Source organism: Alosa pseudoharengus, unplaced genomic scaffold (assembly GCF_046254945.1).
Source record: "Alosa pseudoharengus isolate Yale_2024_CS ecotype anadromous, Long Island Sound unplaced genomic scaffold, YU_APseudo_1.1 YU_APseudo_1.1_scf_8, whole genome shotgun sequence".
NCBI lineage: Eukaryota > Metazoa > Chordata > Actinopteri > Clupeiformes > Clupeidae > Alosa > Alosa pseudoharengus.
In genome coordinates this window covers 19495485-19505484 of record NW_027468870.1, presented here as the reverse complement: position 1 = coordinate 19505484, position 10000 = coordinate 19495485, and the positions used below count along the sequence as shown (strand labels likewise).

The following is a 10000-nucleotide window of genomic DNA, read 5'->3' as shown; positions in this document are numbered from 1 at the left end:
CTCCCACACACACCCCTCCCCCAAACACCCCCCCCCCACACACACACACCTCCCACACACACACCCCTCCCCCAAACGCCATCTGGCAAGGTGCCCACTTCTGACTAAACCAACGACTCAAAAAAATAATGAAATAAAACAAAATAAAATAAATATATTTATATATTTATACAGACTTACAACCCTGTTCCGCAGAAGTTGCCGCGTCAACAGTTTCATTGGCTGCGGTGAAGAGAACTGGTACACTACGAGGCATGTCCTTGTCCAGCAGAGAGATGATGGCTATTCTGCATGCTGTGCCCGCTCTGCCCTTGTGCTGCCTTGCGGCCTCTGCAGGATGCATCCTCTCAGTGCTATGCTGCCTTAAAGGCCTCTGCAGGATGCATCCTCTCAGCGCTGTGCTGCCTTAAAGGCCTCTGCAGGATGCATCCTCTCAGTGCTATGCTGCCTTAAAGGCCTCTGCAGGATGCATCCTCTCAGTGCTATGCTGCCTTAAAGGCCTCTGCAGGCTGCATCCTCTCAGTGCTGTGCTGCCTTAAAGGCCTCTGCAGGCTGCATCCTCTCAGTGCTGTGCTGCCTTAAAGGCCTCTGCAGGCTGCATCCTCTCAGTGCTGTGCTGCCTTAAAGGCCTCTGCAGGCTGCATCCTCTCAGTGCTATGCTGCCTTAAAGGCCTCTGCAGGCTGCATCCTCTCAGTGCAGTGCTGCCTTAAAGGCCTCTGCAGGATGCATCCTCTCATTGTTCTGCTGAAGCATTTACACTGAGGCACAGTTGATGCCACTTGCACCCAACACTATTAAATTTAATTTTAATAGTGTCTCAACAAAGTTATTGCTTTGCTGTTGTTGTAATTAGTGTAGAGAAGTATAGTCTCTGAATTGTAGGGGAGCAACATTATTGTCTGAGTAAGATTACTGTGGAGAAGGATAGTTAGTGTTCCCTCTTTAGTTGAGTAGTACCGTTATCTGTGGAAATTAGACTGAAAAGTACTGTAGGCACACTTGATTCAGACCTATACTGAAACTTGGTACATTGTACATTTGTGATTTTTCTTTAAATGTGAAATTCACATACTCACACACACACACACACACACTCACACATTCATACACACACACATACACATGCACACACAAACATGGACACCCACACACACACACACACACACACACACACACACACACACACACGTACACTAACACTCACACACGCACGTACACATACAAATACACACACGCGCACGCACACACACTCCACAGTCTTCCACAGGTAGTTGTGTGTGGAGGGGGGAGTGACGTGTAGCTGTGTGTTTTATTTACTGCGGTCTGTTCTGTTATCAGCCAGGTCATGTTCTTATCTCCTCATACAGTATCTCGCCCTCTAACATCCGCTCCCTCGTCATTCCCTGACCTTTGATCCCTCGGAGGTGGCCTGCTATTACGCTTCAGACCGAATGCGTTAAACGTCCTGGCGTTGGTTTACATAGCGGAGCTCTATTAATCATGCTCTTGAATGCACATCCACTGATAAGCCATGTAAATTACAGCCTTTGCGTCAACCTCCATCACCCACAGGCGATTCCTTTGTTTGACTATGGCTCTGGTGCTTATCACTTCTGACTCGAGCGTCGCTGAATAGTTCCTAAAAATGTCACCATCAGTAAGCGTTGAGTGGATGTTAAGTGTCGTGCAGGAAACAGCTACAATAGGGAACTGTCGGCTGTGGCATTGTGGATTGGCACTCTTTTGAGTTTTCCCACAGTAGGTTCGCATTTAAACGCCCGCGGAGGAGAATTATTTTCCCTTTGTGTTGGATGATAGCACTGTGGGGGACCGGTTTTGTGAATCACCTGCAAATACTATTAATGAAAGAGCAGTGATGTTCTGTGTGTCCAGTCAAAACAGCTTTCATTTGGCATATTTATTTCTCCCTGTGCTTTTGACACTGCGCGAGTGAAAGGGTTAAGTTTTTATTTCATAAATATGAAAAAAAGAGAAAAATCCCCGTGGTCAATGACACGTTCAGATATCGGCTGGCGGGCGGCACATTACCATGAAAACGAGAGCTTGTTACGCCGCTGCCACCGCTGCTGTGGTGGTCAGAACGAGCGCAGAACACAGAATGCGTTTAATGAAATTCAGATGCCCGAGCCCTCTGCTCCACGAATCTCATTAAGTGGGCTTTGTCCTGTTTTCCCATCTCCTGCTTTTGTGCAGCGGCCTCTCCAGCCCGTCTAATAATGTCCGAGATTTCATCGTCTGCGCCCCGCGAAAAAGACGAGCGAAGACAATGTCTGGTCAGGCCTTTGTGGGAGGATGCTTAGTTTCAGAGCTATCAGCATTGGCTTGATTTAGAGACCATCAGCGATGAAACTCCTGTGTGATAGTAATTACGCTTACACTGCAGTTTTTTAAATTCTTAAGAACCGACTTGTTTTGTTACGTACAGAACTCATTCAGTGCACACGCACTCTGTTAAAACTTGCTCTGTTTTTTTCCCCTCTGTGTCTGTAGGCTTTGGCTTTGTAACTTTCGAGATCGAGGACGTCGTCGAGAAAGTCTGTGAAATTCATTTCCATGAAATCAATAATAAAATGGTAAGTCTTTTCCTTTTTCCTTTTGTTTTCTGGTTCAAGTTATATATATGTGTGTGTGTGTGTGTGTGTGTGTGTGTGTGTGTGTGTGTGTGTGTGTGTGTCTGTGTGTGTGTGTGTGTGTGTGTGTGTGTGTGTGTGTGTGTTTGTGTGTGTGTGTGTGTGTGTGTCTGTGTGTGTGTGTGTGTGTGTGTGTGTGTCTGTGTGTGTGTGTGTGTGTGTGTGTGTGTGTGTGTCTGTGTGTGTGTGTGTGTGTGTGTGTGTGTGTGTGTGTGTGTGTGTGTCTCTGTGTGTGTCTGTGTGTGTGTCTGTGTGTGTGTGTGTGTGTGTGTGTGTGTGTGTGTGTGTGTGTGTGTGTGTCTCTGTGTGTGTCTGTGTGTGTGTCTGTGTGCACCTTCTGTAACGTGTGAAATCATGTAAGTTGTTTCGGTTAGTTGCCGGGGAATGAGGACTCAGGTCTGTCCGCCCCCCTCATTTCTGAAAGGACCCTTGGCGGGGGCTGGCCTGCAGTGGTGGCGGGCAGGGCAGAAAGCTGGCAGCCCCTGAGTTCATTAAAGTCGGATTAGCACCTTCGAGGACCCCTGCTAATGATGCTCCGATTATCCGCTGTCCTGGCAACCGCCTCACACAAACACGATTAGCCAGCAACCAGGCGACCGGCCCGGCCCAACTCTGGTGCCGATCCGACTAACGCCGTGTCCATCCCAGAGATAGTCGCCGCTGCCACCGTGTGGGGTATTCGTGACGAGTAAGGCTTCGGATGTCCATTTCAGAGCGCTGTTTAATGACAAACGCTCGCTTGAGTGGCTTCTGATTGGTCCAGACGGGCCCTGTCCTACACACACACACACACACACACACACACACATACACACGCACACACACTCACTCACACACACACATGGGTCCAGACGGGGCCAGTGGTGAGATGCGGAGGGAGGAATGGGAGAGAGCCAGTAGGGAAGCTGCAGTAGCCGAGTCCCAAACGGATCTGGGCCAGAAGTGGGCCACATTAAGCACAGAACTGACCACTAGTTGGTGACACCAGACTGCTTCTTAAATCTCGATTGAGATTGGCAGTGGGTCTGGAAAGGCTTCATTGACTTACGACTTCCAGGGTTGTAACCAACAGTGAAATTCAAATTAAATTGCTGCAAATCAAATTATTATCAAATTCGGTTATCAAATCATTTCAGAAGTGTAGCAATTAAATCTTATTTGTAAATGAAGGTTTTAAATGCAGATGTTTACTCAATTCCAAATAAAATACACATCAAAATCTGTTTAAACAGAGAAGCGATTGTGATTGGTTCCTGGGTTTTTGGAAAATTGGAAATGGGTGTCAATGGCTTCCTTGCCAGACTGACTTGCAGAGCCAATGTAGGTTTGTCTGGGTTCTCCCAGGCTAGACCACTAGTGTTGCAGGACAGAAGAATGAAATAATGATGGGTCTCAGTGCCCACAGGGGCCCAGGTTTGATTCCGACCTCATGGGTCTCTCTCCCACTCGCTTCCTGTCTCTCTCCACCGTCAATATCGATATAAAGGCAAAAGCCCCAAAAATATACTTTTAAAAAAAAGATTCTGTCCAGATCTGGACCAAAAGGTGCCTAACCCTGAGTTGCTCCGTGGAATGTGGCCCTTGTAATAATTGTCATCTGTACTGTAAATCCTTTTGAATTAAAGCATCAAAAAAACACCAAAAAAAGTCAGAATGAGGCCACGGTAGTGTCCAGGAACGGTCTAGATCCAGATCCAGTCCAATGTCGGACACTAGTTTTGAGATACAGAAAGACACAGTGACTCTCTAAGAGACTGCTGCAGCTTGGCTTCTGATCGACAGTACAGGGGAGGTTTGTCTGCGCCCCGACACACACACAGACACACAGACACACACACAGACACACACACACATCTGACATCCACCCCATGAGCCCCGAGCTTCTTTACAAATCCCCCCTGAGCTGTGAGGCGCCGAGAGCGCGGCCCCAACACTTGATTGACAGGAGCTGTGGAGTGGAAAGGTTTACACGAGAGACTGGAGCCCTTCCACACACCACACAGCCATGTTTCCAGCCGTCCTCAACGACCCCCCCATCCCCAACCACCACACACACAGACACACACTCACTATCTCACTCTCTCTCACACACACACACTCACATACTCCGTAGTCCTCCCTGACAATCGATGGCGGCGCTTGCTCCCCTGGGACGCAGTGAGAGGACAGTGGAACAGAAACCTCACTATTACTACTTCTCCCCTTCTTACACCCCCAACAACCACACCCCCCCACCCCCCCAACACCACCCTCATCACCACCACCCCCCTCACCCTCATCACCACCACCCTTCACTATTACTACTACTCCCCTTTTTCCGCCACCACCACCCTCATCACCACTACCACCTCCAGCAACCACCACCTGCAAACCCCCCCACCAACACCCTCACTTTTACTACTACCCACCTTCTTACACCCCCAACAACCCCCCCCCCCCCCTCCCCTCTCAACACCCTCATCACTCCCAACACCGGTCTGGCCCAGAATCGGCAGCTGCTGCAGTGTGAGATGCTGTTACTGTACTCTGGGTCCAGAACCGATGTCCAGCTGGATCCAGAACCGGTTCAGTCCAGATCGGAGGGGCAATACAGCCGACTCAAGAACCCGTTGCTACAGTATCTGGGGGATATGCTTGCCCCGCTGCCCACCCCAGTCAGAGCCAGAACTGGACCAGGTCTGGTCCAAATCCAGTCCAGTGTAGTGTCTCTACAGAGGTGTCCTCTCTGTCTCTCCCACCCAGTCTTAGTCATGGCTGGGAAGCTGTTTGACTTAGGGACAGAGTGACTGTGTGTGTGTGTGTGTGTGTGTGCGTGTGTGCGTGTGTGCGTGTGTGTGTGTGTGTGTGTGTGTGTGTGTGTGTGTGTGTGTGTGTGTGTGTGTGTGTGAGACTGGCCACAAATCCATGTGTGCGGGACGTTCATCGTTCAGGGAGCGCTAAGCTCCTTTTTTCCACTCCATCTTCCTTTATCATTCTTTTTTCTTTCTTTTTGTACTTCCTTTCTTTCAAACTTTGATCTTCTCTTTATCTCCTTCCCTCTTCCTTCCTTACCTATTCTCTTTCTTTGTTCATTTTTTTCTTTGTTTTATTCTTTCTCTCCATTAAGAGTCAAAGCATCTCTCTTTTTTGTCTTTCGTTTTATTCCCTCGTCCAGCGGAGGTCTGGATATTGTCCCCGGTCATCCATCGTCCTCCTGCCTCATATTGGGCTGCCAGAGTGCTACCGCGTGCGTCTTTAGCACATGACTAATGTCAGGAGAGAGCCGTGGTGAAAAAAAGTGGAAACCAAAACACAAAGGAAGGAGAGATTTCTCAAACGCCCCATTTCGAACGGCCCATTGCACTCTGGGAAATGATAAGTGCTGTCCCATTGCACTCTGGGAAATGATAAGTGCTGTCTCGCTGCCCTGGTTCTGTGCTCACCACGGCGACGGCTGGCCCTGTGAGGACTTTTAAAGAAAATAAATGGAGGGGCGCTAAAATAGCAAAGTCAGAGTGTGTGTGTGTGTGTCTGTGTCTGGTGTGTGTGTGTGTGTTTGTGTGTGTGTGTGTGTGTGTGTGTGTGTGTGTGTGTGTGTGTGTCTGTGTCTGTGTCTGTGTTCCTTGGAACCCCCGTATAAATGACCACGGCTCTGTGGTGTGTTCCTTGGAACCCCCGTATAAATGACCACGGCTCTGTTGTGTGTTCCTTGGAACCCCCGTATAAATGACCACGGCTCTGTTGTGTGTTCCTTGGAACCCCCGTATAAATGACCACGGCTCTGTTGTGTGTTCCTTGGAACCCCCGTATAAATGACCACGGCTCTGTTGTGTGTTCCTTGGAACCCCCGTATAAATGACCACGGCTCTGTTGTGTGTTCCTTGGAACCCCCGTATAAATGACCACGGCTCTGTTGTGTGTTCCTTGGAACCCCCGTATAAATGACCACGGCTCTGTTGTGTGTTCCTTGGAACCCCCGTATAAATGACCACGGCTCTGTTGTGTGTTCCTTGGAACCCCCGTATAAATGACCACGGCTCTGTTGTGTGTTCCTTGGAACCCCCGTATAAATGACCACGGCTCTGTTGTGTGTTCCTTGGAACCCCCGTATAAATGACCACGGCTCTGTTGTGTGTTCCTTGAAATCGGCATGTTAAGGACCACGACTCTGTTTTTGCTTCTGTGCGTTGCTAAGAGGCCTGCACATCTCAAACGCTCCAAGCTTCATGTTGCAGTGTGCACAGCAGATGTTGGGGTTCCGTGTGGTCCGTGAGATTTGTGAGCGATCCCGATGCTAATTATAGCTGATTTCTGTGATATCTTGCTCAAGTTTCTCATGCAGAGGTTTTTAATATGATGTAACACAGAGATCCTGCCATGGCTAAGCTTCTGCTATAACGAGCAGTTGTATTTCATCCTTACTGACCGCTAGATGGTGCTTTCAAGCACCGTCTAGCGGTCATCCAGGATTCATAGAACCGTAGTTACATACATAACTTTCGTTTGTCCTGTATGTTGTAATTTAAAGTTGGACTTTGGAATGCCCTTTGTCTTTGCAATGACTTTGTCTTTCTTTACCTCTCTATCTGTGGGTGTGTGTACCTTGCTATCTATATCTCAATATATCTACCCATCTCGAGGGTGTTCTGTTGGGAGAAGGCGGTTTTTAAAGGCCTGTGTGTGTAAATGTTTAATCCTAACGGCCGTTAGTGAGCCGCCATCTGTTAGCTTAACCCCTCGTCTTTGGAGATGAGACGTAGCCAGTGCCCCTGACACAAGTCTGGCGCTGGGGGAGGTGGAGATGGAGGCATCACAGTGGCCTGGAGCTCATTCCAGTGGTGTGTGTGTGTGTGTGTGTGTGCGTGTGCGTGTGCGTGTGTGTGTGTGTGTGTGTGTGCAGGGATGGGGCAGGAACTAACCCTTAACCCCCCCCCCCCATCCCTCTGCTCTCCACCTCCCTCCTGGGGCCTGTGCTGCGGCTGCTGTCTTTGATTTCCACTCCTGGACGATGGCAGATCATAAAACATTCAACAGGCTCTTCCTGCCCCCACAGGAGAGGATAGGAAGGTAGGAGGAGAGAGGAGAGGAGAGGAGAAGAGAGAGAGACAGGAGAGGAGAAGAGGAGGAGGAGAGAGAGAGGAGAGGAGAAGGGGTGAAGAAGAGAGAGGAGAAGAGAAGAGGAGGAGATGAGAAGAGAGGAGAGGGGAGAGAGGGGAAAGGGGAAAGGGCAGGAGAGAAAGATATGGATGAAGAGAAGAGAGGAGAGGGAAGGAGAGAGAAAAGTGGAGGAGTACAGAGAGGAAGAGAGGGATGAAGAGAAGAGTGGAGAAGAAAGGAGAGAGAAAAGTGGAGGAGTGGGGAGAGGAAGAGAGGGATAAGGAGGAAAAGAGAGAATGGATTGGAAGGGCGGAGAGAGGAAGAGAGGCTGGAGACTGGGCAAGCAGCGCCTAAAAGCTGCCACTTTGGCCTACAGCCAGAGAGAGTGGACATCTAGAGAGAGAGAGAGAGAGAGAGAGAGGGATGAAGAGAAGAGAGAGAGAGAGATGAAGAGAAGGGAGAGAGAGAGCAGTGGCGGGTGTGTGTGGACATCTGGAGTGAGAAAGAGGGTTGTGTGCTTTGGGGGGGGGGGGGGGCATAGACAGATAGAGCAACAGCAGTTATGGCCAAGTGAAAGTAGGAGGGAGGGAGAGAGAGAGAGAGAGCTCACGTGTCCTAGTGTGGACACATGTTCAGACAGAAAGACAGACACGTGTTCACACACACAGACAGACAGACAGACATGTGTTCAGACAGACAGACAGACAGACACGTGTTCAGACAGAGAGACAGACAGACAGACAGACACATGTTCAGACAGACAGACAGACAGACAGACACGTGTTCAGACAGACAGACAGACAGACAGACACGTGTTCAGACAGACAGACAGACAGACAGACACGTGTTTAGACAGACAGATGGGCAGACAGACAGTGACACATGTTTTCAGACAGACAGACACACAGACAGGTCTGTCCACTGAAGAGGGCGTTATCAGAGCATAGCTGTGATCTGGCCTCCAGGAGACCCTGCTTGCCAGCCTTCTCATTGGCTCACCCACCTAGTGACAGGTAGTGCTCTAATGCTGGACCTCTCATGCCATCTGAGTGGCTAGTATTGTCAGTATGTGTGTGTGTGTGTGTGTATGTGTCTCTGTGTGTGTGTGTGTGTGTGTGTGTGTGTGTGTGTGTGTGTGTGTGTGTGTGTGTGTGTGTGTGTCTCTCTCTCTCTCTCTCTCTCTCTCTCGCTCTCTCTCTGTGTGTGTGTGTGTGTGTGTGTGTGTGTCTCTCTCTCTCTCTCTCTCTGTGTGTGTGTGTGTGTGTGTGTGTGTGTCTCTCTCTCTCTCTCTCTCTGTGTGTGTGTGTGTGTGTGTGTGTGTGTGTGTGTGTGTGTGTCTCTCTCTCTCTCTCTCTCTGTGTGTGTGTGTGTGTGTGTGTGTGTCTCTCTCTCTCTCTCTCTCTCTCTCTCTCTCTGTGTGTGTGTGTGTGTGTGTGTGTGTGTGTCTCTCTCTCTCTCTCTCTGTGTGTGTGTGTGTGTGTGTGTGTGTGTGTGTCTCTCTCTCTCTCTCTCTCTCTCTCTCTCTCTGTGTGTGTGTATGTTTGTATGTGTGTGTGTGTGTCTCTCTCTCTCTCTCTCTCTCTCTCTCTGTGTGTGTGTGTGTCTCTCTCTCTCTCTCTCTCTGTGTGTGTGTGTCTCTCTCTCTCTCTCTCTCTCTCTCTCTGTGTGTGTGTGTGTGTGTGTGTGTGTGTGTCTCTCTCTCTCTCTCTCTCTGTGTGTGTGTGTGTGTGTGTGTGTGTCTCTCTCTCTCTCTCTCTCTCTCTCTCTCTCTCTCTCTCTCTCTCTGTGTGTGTGTGTGTGTGTGTGTGTGTGTGTGTCTCTCTCTCTCTCTCTCTCTCTCTGTGTGTGTGTGTGTGTGTGTGTGTGTGTGTGTGTGTGTGTTCTCTCTCTCTCTCTCTCTCTCTCTCTCTCTCTCTCTCTCTGTAAGCGCTTTCAGATATAACCTCCGGAGTATATGAGGAGGTTTGTCAAACGGAGGTCCTACCCTTCGGATGATTCAGATATGATGCTAAACTGCGGACCTAATACTGACCTTACACGGACGTATGTGTGAACGACATACACGCACATTACAGAATCTCCGTGTGGTTGTCGAGTGAGGGGTGGGGGCTTGTAGAGTTCACAAGATGCTGAGACATGACGCAGATTATATGCGGCCGCTGCCTGTCACAGCTGTTTCTTGTTTACAAAATATAGCCTATCATTATGTAGGCTAAAGAAGAAGAAATCTATTGTGCAAAGGCTAATACTTGAAGTAGGCTAGTCACGTAAG

General features: G+C 49.2%; 1 protein-coding gene across 11 annotated transcripts in view; it reads left to right on the top strand.

Annotated features, from left to right (window-relative positions):
• Window positions 1-10000, top strand: part of LOC143111641 (RNA-binding protein Musashi homolog 2) — a 295188-nt gene that overhangs the window by 207213 nt on the left and 77975 nt on the right. For all 11 annotated transcript variants that reach the window (XM_076273898.1, XM_076273899.1, XM_076273892.1 and 8 more), the window contains one exon: window positions 2513-2595. In XM_076273898.1, the coding sequence (XP_076130013.1) occupies window positions 2513-2595 (83 nt within the window). The remainder of the gene's footprint in view (window positions 1-2512; window positions 2596-10000) is intronic.